The 15612-nt window shown below is 36.5% G+C and overlaps 1 protein-coding gene across 1 annotated transcript in view; it reads right to left on the bottom strand.

The window, feature by feature from the left end:
* LOC129218803 (sarcoplasmic calcium-binding protein 1-like) overlaps positions 1 to 15612 on the bottom strand; it is a 35865-nt gene that overhangs the window by 8097 nt on the left and 12156 nt on the right. The window contains exons 2-4 of the mRNA XM_054853125.1: positions 13715 to 13828; positions 9529 to 9661; positions 5435 to 5532 (exon numbers count right to left, since the gene is read on the bottom strand). Of these exons, the coding sequence (XP_054709100.1) occupies positions 5435 to 5532; positions 9529 to 9661; positions 13715 to 13828 (345 nt within the window). The remainder of the gene's footprint in view (positions 1 to 5434; positions 5533 to 9528; positions 9662 to 13714; positions 13829 to 15612) is intronic.

Below are 15612 nucleotides of genomic sequence, written 5' to 3'. Positions count from 1 at the left end.
GCTTAAGGAAGCCAATCTGAAGTTAAGTCCGTCCAAATGTAATTTGTTCCGCCGGGAAGTGAACTATCTTGGTCACATCATCTCTTCTGAGGGTGTGCAAACCGATCCAGAGAAGGTATCTGCGGTCAAGAGTTGGAGTCGTCCCGAAAACATCCATCAGCTGCGAAGTTTCCTGGGGCTCTGCACGTACTACAGGAAGTTTGTGAAGGGTTTTTCCAACATTGCACGACCTTTGCATAAGCTGACGGAGAGCAAGCAAAAGTTTGAATGGTCCAAAGAATGCGAAGATGCATTTCTACGACTGAAGGAGGCTTTAACATCAACGCCTATTCTCTCTTACCCTCAGCCTGGAAAATCCTTCATCCTAGACACTGATGCGAGCCACGAGGGCATTGGAGCTGTTTTATCCCAAGAAATTGACGGAAATGAACATGTCATCGCTTACTGGAGCAAATGCTTATCAAAGTCGGAGCGAAATTACTGCGTCACCAGAAAGGAGTTACTGGCCATAGTGAAAGCTGTAGAACACTTCCATCATTACCTCTACGGCCGAAAATTTCTGCTTCGGACAGATCATGCCTCATTAACTTGGCTTTTGAACTTCAAAAATCCGGAAGGCCAGATAGCCAGATGAATACAGCGGCTCCAGGAATATGACATGGAGATCAAGCATCGAAAAGGGTTATCTCACGGTAATGCTGACGCTTTATCAAGGAGACCCTGTCCTGAGAACTGCCACTACTGTTCCCGAATCGAGAAACAGTATGGAACGACTAGCCCTACCGCCTATCAGGTGACAGTGACTCCAACATCATCAGAACCTGATCCATGGAGTGATGACCAAGTTCGAAAAGATCAACTTGAAGACCCCGACATAAAACCAATTTTAGAGTTCATGGAAAGTGACAGTCGACACCCTAGCTGGCAGGACGTTTCCATCTTCAGTCCTGCAACAAAAAGATACTGGGCTTTATGGAACTCACTCCATTTACGGAACGGCGTGCTACACCGGAAATGGGAATCTGACGACGGCAAGACATCTAGGTGGCAGTTACTACTTCCTCGATCCAGGATTTCAGATGTTCTGAAAGAAATACATAGTAGTGCGACTGGAGGACATTTTGGTGTCTTGAAAACTCTCAATAAAGTTCGGGAGCGCTTCTTCTGGAGCAAGGCGAAGGATGACGTGGAGAAGTGGTGCCATTCTTGTGATGCCTGTGCTGCTCGTAAAGGACCGAAGAAGAGAAGCAGAGGGAAGCTACATCTGTACAACGTTGGAGCTCCTTTCGAACGAATTGGGATCGACATCCTGGGTCCTCTACCAAGAACTGCTGATGGGAACAAATACATTCTTGTTTCCATCGACTACTTCACCAAATGGCCGGAAGCATATCCCATTCCAGATCAAGAGGCTACTACCGTAGCAGAGACTCTAGTCCAACATTGGATCTCGAGATACGGAACACCTTTGCAGATTCATTTCGATCAAGGGAGGAATTTCATCTCTGCTGTGTTTAAGGGCCTATGTCAAATTTTCGGAATTGAGAAAACTAGGACAACACCACTACACCCACAATCGGACGGCATGGTGGAGAGATTTAACCGCACAATCCTGAATAATCTCTCACTTATGGTATCCAGAAATCAACAGGATTGGGACAAGAAGCTACCTTTGTTCCTGCTGGCCTACCGCAGTGCTGTCCACGAGACTACCGGATATGCCCCATCTCAGATGCTCTTCGGACGAGAGCTTCGGCTACCTTGTGATCTCGTCTTCGGTCGTCCTCCGGATGCGCCTTTATCGCCTGAGGAGTACATCCAGGATCTCCAGGCCCGGTTGGAAGACGTTCATAACTTCGCACGAGAGCGAATCAACATCGCGGCGGAGAAGATGAAGACCCGATACGACACAAGGTCTACTGGACATGAATTCAACGAAGGCGACAAGGTTTGGTTATGGAATCCCATCCGACGGAAAGGTCTTTCACCCAAATTGCAGTCGCATTGGGATGGACCCTACAAAGTCGTTAACCGATTAAATGACGTCGTAGTGAGGATCCAAAAATCACTTAATGCAAAACCTAGGGTTGTACATTATGATCGGTTAGCCCCATACTATGGCCATAGTTCATGAGTATTACGTAAACAACCATGGTTGATAACATAAAAGTTGTAGATAATTTTTGCTTTTAATGTTTAGTAATATTTCTTGTTATTATTGTATTTTCTGTATCTGTTAGTTATTAATTAATGTGTATATTTGTGAACATGTGATAGAAGTTTGGCACCCTTTCTGGGGATTGTACTGCCCGGAACGTGCAGTCCTTAGGAAGGGGGCAATGTTACAAATCCTGTAAATAGTAATTATTGTAGTAACGTAACCTGTAAATAGTTTCCCGTAATGAATATACAACCCCTTTTTCATATGGCTAAAATATACGACCCCTATTCCCTTTCTGTTCATTGATAAAATTTGATAACGGTCAACGCATTTCGAGAAGCGTGTGGAATATTTGAGAAAATTCTTTTCGGTGTATTTAAGCCGTTAGCGATGGATAAACAGTTAGTTTCGTTTGAGATTTCGAACGGAGAGCATTTTTGCTCTGTTTATTGCGAGGCATTTCGCTGTGTTGTTTTCGTATTTGGAAGTAAATACGTGTGTAAACGTTGAGTTTACGGTGTTGTGTGATAATTGCTTAATTGCTGATGAATAATTTAGCAGTTGTTGACGATCTTTCCTGTACATAGTGTAAATAAATTTCCTGTGTTTTTGTCAAGAACTGTGTCTTCATTTCAAGAAAGTGGAAGTCGCACCGAATCCGTTACAATATATTTAACGCCTGAAAGGTGGATGGATATGTGTAGGAATGGATTTTTGCATTTACTTATCAGTTGTCATTCAAAATCTTGCAATCAGCGCATAAACCTCCTTACGTAGTTTCTATTATTTGATTTAATTTAGTGAATTTATGTTTAATTGTGCCTGTTTTGTAGTGTGGAAGTTCGATATGAATTCGAAAAAAACGTGCCGGCAGTATTCAGCAGAGTATTTAAAATTTGGTTTTGTCACGTCGCCGCAAAATGTGCAGTTTCCGCATCGTCTTTTGTGCGATAAAATATTTTCTAGCAATGAAGCGATGAAGCCCTCGTGAATGAAAGAGCATTTGTCAAGAGTACATAGTGACAAAGTAAATAAACCTCTTAGTTATTTTCAAGACCTCAAAACAAAAGTGGATAATCGGCCAAAGGTGGGTGAATTACTTAGAAGACAAGCAACAGATCTTGACAAAGGGCTTCTTGCTTCTTGCGAAGTGTCTCTTTTAATAGCAAAGTGTGGTAAGCCTCATACGATTGGTGAAAATCTTATTCTACCGGCTGCCCAAAAAATAGTTGAAATTTTGCTTGCTGAGGGCTTCAGTAAAAAGATAAGTCAATCTCTCCTCCTGAGTAACAACAGTTTCCAGGAGAATAGATGAAAAGCCTGCTGACGTTGAGTGCAAACTCATAAATGTTTTGAAACAAAGTAAATTTGCACTACAGATTGATGAATCAACTGTGACAGATAACAGAGCTATTTTATTAGCTTACGTGAGGTTTATTAATGAACTGAAAGAGATAACTGAGGAAATGTTGTTCTCCAGAACTTTGATTACTGATACAAAGGGATCGTCGATTTTTAAAGTGGTGAATGATTATTTTGAAGAAATAGAAATTCCATTGACAAATGTAAGTGCTTGCGCAGCAGATGGTGCCCCTGCCATGGCAGGTCGTCATATTGGGTTTCTTGCACACCTTAAAAAAGAAGTGCCCGAAATGATTACCATCCATTGTGTCATTCATCGTCAACACTTGGCTGCAAAAAAATTAAGTGGTGTTTTACACGAAACCTTACAATTAGTCATTACTGGTACTAACAAGATCAAAGCTAATTCTCTCAATGTTCGCCTGTTTCGAGAGCTTTGCCATGAAAATGATGAAAAATTCGAACGCTTGCTTTTACATACGTCTGTGAGGTGGTTTTCCAAAGGAAACTGTTTGCGCCGTTTCTTTGAATTATTTGACTCTAGCTGAGTTTCTCGACTTGCATGATCCTGCTTTAAGTGAGAATTTGAAAGAGCGCAAATTGAAACTTGCGTATCTCACAGTTATTTTTGAAAAAATGAACGAAGTCAACATTAAGCTTCAAGGAAACAAGATGAACCTCATCAAAGCCAAAAGCATAATTTCAGCATTAATTGCCAAATTCGAAATCCACAAGGCAAATAATGTCCGTAAAGAATTTATCCTGTTCCCGACTCTAAAAAACGTTTAATCGTGGATGATGAACTTCCAGAGGAAAAAATTTTAATTTTTATTGATCACCTTGATCAGTTAAAAAAGAACATGGAATCAAGGTTTGCAGATTTGACCAACTTACAAATTCCTCACTGGATTTTAGACCCATTTAGTTTTGAAGATTAAATGAACTGGAAAACTCTTTGCAGACATAGTTTATGGATTTGAAATTTGATTGTGAATCAAAAATTACTTTCAAGCAATACGGTTACGAACTTGCCTGGGTGAAGTTTATGGGTACTTACCCACAACTTTGGAAAAAAGTTGAACAGCTCCTCATCTCATTCCCCTCAATATATTTAGTTGAAAGAGGATTTAGCTCTGTCATCTTCTCACGAAGCAAAGAAATAGATTGGACATCTGCCTCAAAGGGGACCTCAGATTAAATCTCACTAATATAAAACCAAACATCAAAGCTTTAACGGAGTTCCATCAAGTACAAGGCAGCCCATTGAAAATGTAAAAAAAAAAAAAAATAATCTTAACAGTTAAAATATTCAATTTTTTCCGGATTTTAATTTAAAAAAAAGCATGCTACTGAAAAATGTAGTATTCTTACTTTTGCTAAATATGTAAATGACGTTGGTTAATTAAAGCGCTTCAAATTGCCTTCTTTCTTTTTTGGGAGGGGGAGGGGTTAAGAATTAAAAAAAATCAGTTTTAAAGCTAATTATTGCTTTATCATGCACTTTTTGAAGCTTTAAACTAAAATTAGGCGTTCAGTAACATTAATCTTCGCTAAAATCAGCGCCATCTAATTTGTGTTTTTAAGGGAAGAACGTGGGGGGGGGGGGGGGGGGGCGATAGGTGTGATTTAACTTTCGAAAGGGGCGATGGGCCAAAAAAGGTTGGGAACCACTGAGCTAGACCTATTCTCGTCGTCATAGCTATCTGAAAAATCAGAGCAACATCACCCTCGATCAAGTGAGCTTAAGAAGAAATTCGTGATTGCTCAATAATTGCTCCTAATGAATCAAAATCAAAATAGCTCATCTGAATTCGTTGAAGACGATCAAAGAATTCCATGAAAAGATAAAATCAACATGAAACTGAATTAAATTCAAATAAAAAAACTGAGTAGAAGATAGAATTTACTTACGATTAGCATAGTTTCGAAACATTCTTTTGCTCTTGTAACATCCATATCATGGCTGCCGAGGTATTTTTTGTAATCCTTAATGCAGAAAAGGCCATCTTCTAAAATGATCACAGATATTATTTTTAACACCTTTAGTCAGAATTATGAAATACTTGACGAAAAATGTTTTCATTCGGTAGTCAGTGTATTACGGTGATCAGTATCTTATAGACAAAATTTGAAGTTTGTAGATGAAAAATTAAGATGTGTCCAATATTCCGGACTTTCATTTTTGAAATACATATTTGAGGTAAAAGACGATGAAAAATCAAACAAACTTCATTGCTCCAACTCCAAACAGCATTAAAACATAATACAATATTTTGAAATGATCAATAAAAGATTACATATTTTTTTAAAAAATCAGACAAAAAACCTCGCCTTTGCGAAGAGAACCCATGGTTAGAAAAATTAGCCATTCTCAATCTCCCAGACCCTATTTATTAGCGTTGTCTCAGTACCAAAAAAAAAAAAAAATCTTTCACAGATAAAAATAAACAGAATGGCGGTGTATTTCATGTATTTCTGCCTTAGCCCTGGCTAATGGGCCCCGGTATCTTACTGAATATACCATGCCTTGACTTCAATGTATGTTATCTGGCGTTGTCCTGCTGAAAACCAGCCGCGAGTACTGCAAAAGGAACAGCAGCATAACAGGTCTTAGGATGTCGTCGACGTACCACTGTGCAGTAAGCTCTAATTACGACCAAAGGGGTCTAGTCATCAAACGAAATGGCACCCCAGACCATAATGCCTTGTTGGGGGCCAGTGTGGCGTGCAAAAGTGAAACCAGGTTCCCCCCCTCTGCCCTGGGTGTCTCCAAACACGTCTTCGATGATCATCATGACACAGTTGGAAGCGGGATTCGTCGCTGAAGACTATACGTCCTCAGTCGACACCATTCCAACCTGATCGAGTCATGCACCACTGTAATCTGTCTCGGCAGTGTGTAGGCGTCAGCGGCAGGTGGCGTAACGGTCGGCGCGAGCGCAGATTTCGTTGTCCCAATCGTCTGTAAATGGTCATGATGGACACTGGTGTTTGGGGTTGAATGTCTGATAGTTCATAGAGATGAAGAAAGCGCTGTGACAGCTGATCGGACAATCACTCTGTCATCACTATCTGTTGTGACGCTAAGTCAACCGCTACCATCCTGACGCTGAACTCTGCCATTTTCCACTCATCCTTGCCAGCATCTTCGAATCGTCGCATCGCTTCGACTAAAATGACGAGCGATTCTCCCATTTGATCAACCGGCCTCTTTCAATCCAATCATACGACCTCTTTTAAACTCTGATAGTTGCTCGTAATGAGCAGGAAGAACGCGGCGAGGCATTTTTAAGTTGTTGAAAGGTAATCTGAATCACAATCAAACCGAAAGTTGTAACAACTGTTGTAGAACTGCTCTTTATATACATTAGCGCAGTTTCGATGCGCTGGAGAACTATTCAGTCATTGGACACCAAATTTTAATCATTTGCATATCAGATCAAAACATTCATGTATACAAAATTTCAAAGCAATCGGATGATTGCTTCTTGGTGCGTCGATTTTTTTGTTATAGAGTGTAATTGAGGAAATATTATTATTGAGGAGGCGAATTTCTGTTAAATATTGGAGGGCTACCCTCTCCTGTTGGAAAACGAAAAAGCATGTTTTGGCAATTAGTGCTATAACAGACTAATATGCGGACTTATATATAGTTTATGTTCTATGGTGACTCGTTTCTTGTTTTTTGGTAAGGTTACTTGTGTGACACAAGTGTTTCACTGTGTGCGCTTAGAGAGGGGTGGGGAGCCTAAAAAATCGGGGCCACAGAAATAACTCATTCCAGAGTATTTTTAATACCCTGACCCAAGTTTAAAATTCGAGAAACGAAAATAGAAATTACAAATAAATAAACAAAAATAAATCAATCTGGGCTGTTTTTAAATGTACAGGATTAATAGTGTTTTGACAAGGGATGTAAATTTGCGGAAATTTCGAGGCAGTGGAAGAAATGCTTATTTCCCCCATTTCACTTCATTTTCACTTTTTCTCTGTAACTGTGCAGTTGGAGAGAAATTATGTTCTCTGCAATGAAGATAACAGGGGCGGCAAATAGGGGGGTCAAGAGGGGGCGGTCGCACCCCCAAATGTTTTGAGCAGAATGATAGAAAATGGGTGAATTCAATTTATGAAAGTTGGAAATAATGTTCCTTAAAAAAAAATCTCGCTGGTTCTCAGTAACTATTTGATGAAACTCGACACATTCTTAGACTAGAAAAAGTGTTTTTCGTTATTTGGAAGTAGATTTAGAAATTTATCAAGCATTTTCCGGCCTTTTCAGAACATAGAAAACTGATAGAGAAACATGGTTAATTTCAACTGACGAAGACATTTCCTCATATAGGCTAAATATTTCATACTTGTGTGCCCAGTGTAACGATGGTATGTCCAATATGAGAGACTCGTGCAAAGTGATATGGCTACGTGGTTTTCACAAGAAGATTCCTTGATATTTTACATTCACTTTTACGCTCACTTTTGAAGTGTATATTTATTTAATGAGTGTTCATCGCTTTCTTCTGCTAGAAACACGTTTCAGCTGCTCAATACATTATAATGCTTTCATAGAAACTTCTTAAAAATGCATTTGATTATTCAATTAATAAAAACATCTCAACAAATACCTTTTATGGGGTTCTATAATTATGTAATCTTGGAGTGACACAAGATGGTATTCAAAAGTTAAAACCGTAAAAACATTTCTCTATGACTTCAAAGCAATGATTTGACGACTGGAAGAATTTTTGCGAAATGATTGTTCCAATGGTGAAAAAGCTCATGCCTTTTAGCATGTATGACTTCGTTTGAATTTTTATTCAATTTGTTTGTATTGAGGAAAGTTTTTGAAAAATGCTTTACTCTATCAAAACTCTTTACTCCGCTACCCTTAATTTTTGGAGTATTCAATCCACAGTTCAATCTACAATTGATCTGTTGTGCACCATACTACCATAGTTCAATCTACAATTGAAACTGAAAATAGATTTTACATAGATGTATATTTCAATCAAGCGTGAAACTTAAAAAAAAAAAAAAAAAAAAACTCTTCCTTAGTGCCGATTTTAAAAAAGCGAAAAAAAAAGTGACAAAAAACCACATGATGTTGTGAAGTCAAACAGTGATTTTTTAATAGTTTGTATAATGTAATAGATTCAGTTTGAATGAAATTAACACAAGATTTGATGATAATTATTTTTCTGTATGGTTGGCTCTATATTATTTGGATTGGATTTTGAAAACGTAAAATAAAATGTTTTAATTATGAGTAAAATTTTAGCATGAGGCAAGAAAAATTACAAGCAATATACCGGCAGACCAGTTATCACATCCGGAGACAGCAGTTTCGTCAGTCTGGAATAGTGAAGAACAGACCTGGAGGCAGATAACATCTCACTGAAGTTGAGACTGCCGACGAGACTAGATTATTCAATGATGAAAAATTAAGCTCCTCACAAAGTTTGAAGTTGCTTGGGTAATTTTAAAGAGCAATATATGAAAAGTGTTTTCATACATAACTTAGTTACTTCAATTATTTTTTAACTATTCAAATCAGCTTAGATAGTAGAGAAAGATTTTTTTATTTCTCAGGGGGTTGTTTTCGGAGCACAATGGGCAAAAAAAAAAACAAACCTTTTCTATTTAGCTGTACCGACAAAACAGCACGACACTGGGCACTGATTGATTAGTAACACGATTCCCTGCTCTTTAGAATTCCAAAAATCATGCATTAAAACTTTTCCAAAAGCTATAAAAACTTTAGTATCGAGATGTTTTGCATAATAACTTATTAGAAAATGAATCAAAATTTTAATTGTTTCTGAACACTAATTTTTATCTATATTAAACTGATTTTATGACCACTTCCTGTTGGCTTATGTGTGTTTGGTACCACACTGTGGTAATACATATTTAAGAAACTCGACCCCCCAAATGAAATGCTGAAATGCCGCCACTGGGAGATAATAACAAGTATCAGTAACAATAATTATATATAATGCGAAACTTACTGTTAGTGTCCATTATGAAAAAGAACAATTGAAGATAATTCTGTAAAAAGTCTGGTAACTCCTTATGGGTCTTGGTTTGTTGACCCATATTGTGAAAGAATTTCAACCATTCGTCAAATTCCACAACTCTGTCCTTCAAAAGAAGAGAAATGGTTATTCATTCGTTTTTAGTTTAAAAACTCTTGAATAGAATGGGGTCGTTTCCAAAATTTTAAAATAATTTTTTTCTGAAAGAGCATTCTTAAAAACATAGGATATGACCATTTTTAACACGCTTTTATTAGCTTCACCAGTATGTATGTATGTATGTATGTATGTATGTATCTTGTAACGGAATCTTGCAGCTCAAATTTCGCCCACTTCCTGCGATCGAATTCTTTTGAAATTTGTCACGCGACCTCAGACCCGATGACAATGCAATATTCTATAGTCAAATTAATTAATTAACTCATTTAATTGTTAGTTTCCTCCAATTTTAATCAATATTTTGGCATAACAATGTGAAAAAGAAAAAAATTAAAAAAAAATACATTAAAAAAGGCTCGCAAAAATTGTTTTAAAATATCTACAAAAACCTTTAATTTTTCTGCATCTGACAAAATTTGTTCCAATGTTCCAAGGTAATTAGAACATGAAATATAATTGTTTTTAACTAATTTCATGCCAAAATTTAGGTGAGCCTTCAGTTGGAAATTCATTGCTGATCAGACCATTGTTGAACGAAACTTTTATTCAAATGCATCTCAAATTTTCAAAGTATAATGTAGATATGATTTCCGCACACATACATCGATGACTCAGATGGATTAGCTGTATTAGACAATTACTCCACAGGCAATTTATCAGTGAAGTTGAATGTTTTTAGAGCTCGGCTATTACACTTTAAGGGGTACTGTTACTCTTTTGGGAGTTCGAGAGACCACGCTTCAAATGCCACCCGAGACCTTTAGTCGCTTTTTTTGGGAACATTTCATGAATATAAAAGATTTGAACAACGTTGAAATGAATATTTTTTTGTAAAACAAGTTAAACTAAAAAGAAGAAAATAAAATAATAGTTTAAAAAACTAAAAAACACGCTTTCGTAGCAAAATGAACTAAAAAGTGAAAAATAATCTTTGGATGATAGTAGTTGACCAATCGCTTAATTTTAATGTAATACAAAAAAGCGTGGGGGGCTTCTTATCAGTTGTCTTGAATTTCTTCCATTTGTTGTCCAAGCAAAAATGTAAGTAGACAGCACCCCACGGTTTTTTGTATTGCATTAAAATTAAGTGATTGGTCAACTACTATCATCCAAAGATTATTTTTCACTTTTTAGTTCATTTTGCTACGAAAGCGTGTTTTTTAGTTTTTTAAACTATTATTTATTTAAATATTTTGTTTAAGTTTTATATTTTGAAAAAATTACTTGAATCGGCGCGCTTTCAATGTTTATGCTTCTGTCCGATGACATCACAAATGATGAAATGCCATTCTGTGTTGCCATTCACAGAGAAAAATATTTAATTCGCATCTTTACTCACGTGTATTGGCAACGATGTGGTTGATAGCAAGCGTAGAGCGCAATTGTAATTCGCTGCTTGATTATCATAACGTGGAAACGCGGTACAAAGATGCGCCTAAAAGCATCATTTGTGACGTCATCTAGACCACGCCTTTTTTGAAAAATCGGACAATTTAAAAAATTAATTAAAAAATAACTGTAGGGAAAAAGGAAGAATTTTCTGGGTTCAGGTTATTATTATTATTATTATTATTATTATTATTATTATTTTGCTTATTCTATCAATTTCAGTGACTAAAAGTACTAATTTTGATGAAGGAAACAACCCCATTTAAAAAAAAAAAATGCATAGTCGACCAGTGCAAATGTTAATCGATTTTCTGATTTTGATCGTCATCGAACGTAGTGAGGACTTTGGATTTTAACTTCGGCGTAGATTCGGATTTTAGGTTCATGCTGAAGAACCTAAAACTTTCAATTTTCGTAACGGTATTACAAAATCTGTTTCAATGAGGTTGTGTCCATCAGTCAAAAGTACTACTTTTAATCACTCAAGTTGATAGAATGAGCAAACAAAATTTAGCATGGAACGAGGAAAATCTTTTATTTTCAAAACGATTAATAAATTTAAAAAGTGTCCGATTTTTCAAACAAGGCGTGGTCTTTATGACGTCACAAGTGAACTTTGGCAAGCTACTCCACTGGCGTGCTGTATGCTTACGAATGCTGTCTACCGCGTTTCCAGATTATGATAATGGGGTGGTTCCCTTCAGTCAAAAATAGTACTTTTTGTCACTGAAATTGATAGAATAAGCAAAAGAAAAAATAATAATAATAACATGGTCTCAGAAACAACTTTTATCTTCCCAACAGTTATTTTTTAATTAATTTTTTAAAATGTCCGATTCTTCAAACAAGGCGTGGTCTTTATGACGACACAGATGATGCTCTTTGGCGCATCTTTCTATCGCGTTTCCACGTTATGATAATCCAGAAGCGAATTACAATTGCGCTCTACGTTTGCTATCAACCACCTCGTTGCCAATACACGTGAGTAAAGATGCAAATTAAATATTTTGGACCGTGAATGGCAACACTGAATATCATTTCATCATTTGTGATGTCATCCGCAAAAGCGTTAAACGATGAAAGAGCACCGATTTAAGTAATTTTTTAAAAATATTAAACTTAAAGAAATTATTTAAAAAATGATCAGATTCTATGTGTTTAAGCATGCTCTTTCAGAAAAAAATACTTTTAAAATTTTGGAAACGACCGCATTAAGAAGTGAATTAAATATTGCGCTCTAACAACCATACCGTTGCCAATACATGTGAATAAAAAAGTGAATGACATTTCATCACTTTTGATGTCATGTGCAAAAGCGTAAAAAATGAAATTGAATTTGCGCGTATCAATGAAAATAATTGTTAAAAAATATTAAATTTAGTTAAATTATTTAAAAAATGGTCAAATCCTATGTTTTAAAGCATGCTCTTTCGGAAAAAAAAACTTTTAAAATTTTGGAAACGATTTCATTGATATTTAACGCAGACGTTTTTTACTCACGTACAAGTGGAAGTTAAACGAATAAAACGCATATTATTATAATTTGATCGCTTTGATTTTCAAAATAAGTTTTTGCTATTTTTGTGATTTATTCTGAAATAATCCTAAAATGAATTACTCCCCCCCCCCCATCACAGAGAACCTATAATATATTCTAGTTTGAAAACACTTTCTAATGAGTCAGCTTTTTGATAAATGTAAACTAACTTTGAGTTACGTCTATCGTTTCAAAATTTGGCATACTCTAACTAGACCCGTCGTTTCGCGATTTACCGGAGGGGGGGGGGGAGAGAAAAGGGTTTATGTTCAATTAACTTTTTGGGAAAAACCATAAAATACGTAGGAACTGCATAATTTTCTAATTTCATTATGTTTCTAAAATCCGGGAGGGGGGGGGGGGGCAACCATCCAAGTGACGAGTCTGGCTCGAATGAAGTAAAACTGCCCAATATATACACAGAACACCTAAAATCCTATTTATTTTCTTTATCTTTACTAATAATAGAGTTGAAAGTCACTGTGTCTGGATCTCTGTCTATACGCGTATAGCGCCTAGACCGTTTCAGCCGATTTTTATGAAATTTGGCACAAAATTAGTTCGTAGCATAGGTGTGAGCACCTCGAAGCGATTTTTCGAAAATTTGATTTTTTTTCTTTTTCTATTTCAATTTTAAGAACATTTTACCGAGCGAATTATCATCACGTGGACGAGTAAGTTAGCATAACATAGACGAGCAAATTACCATAAAATGGACGAGCAAATTAACACAGCATATTGACGAGAAATTCATCATATAATTATTTGTAAATATACAGGCGAACCAAAAGACTTTTTAATGTTCTAATACGGGCAAAGCCCTGCGGGTACCGCTAGTTAAAAATAAAATGTACGTAAAATTTGATGACTAACAGAAATTTAAACAAAATTTGAAGAAAAACTTCTAAAGCCTTTAAACTTCTGAACGTCATGAACAACAGATAATCATCTTCAGAAATGCCATCTGACGGCCTTGAACGCCTTTTTACGGTCTTGCGTTTGGAACGTGAAATCGTGTTCATGACCGTCAAAGGGTTAATTGTGCGTGTATAAGAACTACCTGAATGCACTTACCTTGTTGAAATCAGCATGTTGAGTGAGCTCGTCCCACCATTTGCCAAGAATGGATTCCCAGCGCTTGTAAACGTCTTGATCTAGCTTGCCACGTCTTTGGATTTTTGTGTATTTCTGCAATTCAATTTAAAAAATTAACTACGAAAAATAAAATTCGAATAAAATTCAAACAAATCAAAAAATAAAATTCAATTCATACCAAAAAAGTTTTTTTAACAATCACGATTGCTTATTGTTCTCATTTGACTGTTTTTGATGTTACGCTGATTTTATTTTCCCACCGCCACCCTCCGCACCATCACCGTCGACCGGGTTCTCACGGTGCTGCTCCTATAGCGAAAGCCGTCTCCAGGTTGAATCCATGTCCTACACACACGCGCATACATACACAACTACACACCACACGCACGCACACACACATACACACACGCATACATATAGACACCTACACATACACACACAAAAACATACACACAACTACCCACACATTCATGCCTGCACACAGACACAAACACATATGCCTACACACACATACACATACCCCCTACACACATACACCCCACACACAAACACACACGCCTACATACACGCACTCGTAATTGCGAAAAACATAATTTGAATTCAAGATGTCAAAATTCAAATTAATTTTTTATATATATATATTTTTTTTCCCTTGTATTAGAGTAATGTTAAGTGATTTTTGATAAACAGTCGGCTACAAATGATGTCACGTTTTGAGAGGTCGTGAAATTGACACGGGAGAGGGAGAGAAAAAGTAGCATAACATGTGACAAGGAGAAGAGAGGGGTTAAGGTGAAGTGCGACACTTTTTTGACAAAGCTGGAGGGGTTCAAAATGTTGAAAAAAAGCGAGATATCATTTGAGTGTGAACAGCCTTTAAGGGATGTGATAATTATTTTCAATGCTTGCGAATTTGACGAACATTTTATTGTTGTCATTGATATTTTTAAGAAATAATTTAAATTAAAAAAAAACCACTTCTATGGGGTCGTTTCCAAATTTTTAAAAGTATTTTTTTCTGAAAGAGCATGCTTACAAATACAGGATCTGACCATTTTTTAAATATTTTGTTCAAGTTTAATATTTAAAAAAAAAATGACTTAAAACGGAGCGCTTTCATTGTTTACGCTTCTGTCGTGTGACATCACAAATGATGAAATGCTATTCAGTGTCGCCAATCACAGAGCAAAATATTTGATTCGCATCTTTACTCACGTGAATTGGCAACGATATGGTTGATAGCAAGCGTAGCGTGCAATATTTAATTCGCTTCTTGATTATCATAACGTGGAAACGTGGTAGGAAGATGCGCAAAACTGCATCATTTGTGACGTCAATAAGACCTCGCCTTGTTTTCAAAATTGGACATTTTAAAAAAAATTATTAAAAAATAAACTGTTGGGTAAATGAAAGTTTTCCGGGTTCATGTTATTTTTTACTCATTCTATCAATTTCAGTGACCTAAAAGTAGTACTTTTGACTGAAGGAAACCACCCTATTGAGACAATGCGTATAACTTAAAAGCATTTTCAAAAACCATCACTAAGATTTAAAATCCAGTAAATTACGCCTGAATGCAATGTTGGAGCACTTCAGTAAGCTTTAGCCATGCACTCAAAACCTTTAAGTTAGAAAAAGTGAACTCCAAAGAAGAAAGCAATGAAAATTCTGATGTATTTTTTTTTTTTTTTTCGGCACGGACTTTAAAAGGGGCGATGGAAACTAGTATGAAACACAGGATGACTCGCATGTCGGTGCAATAAGTTAAACTGCTCATGTTTTTGAATTCCTCTTTAAAATGAGGGGTAAAATAAGCGAAGTTATCAGACACTTTTTAGTCCGGTCAATTTAGACAATTGAAATAACAAAAATTCCGG

The sequence above is a fragment of the Uloborus diversus genome, chromosome 3, assembly GCF_026930045.1.
Source record: "Uloborus diversus isolate 005 chromosome 3, Udiv.v.3.1, whole genome shotgun sequence".
NCBI classification, from domain to species: Eukaryota; Metazoa; Arthropoda; class Arachnida; order Araneae; family Uloboridae; genus Uloborus; species Uloborus diversus.
Note: the sequence above shows the minus strand (reverse complement) of the source record. Positions and strands in the feature narration are given on the sequence as shown.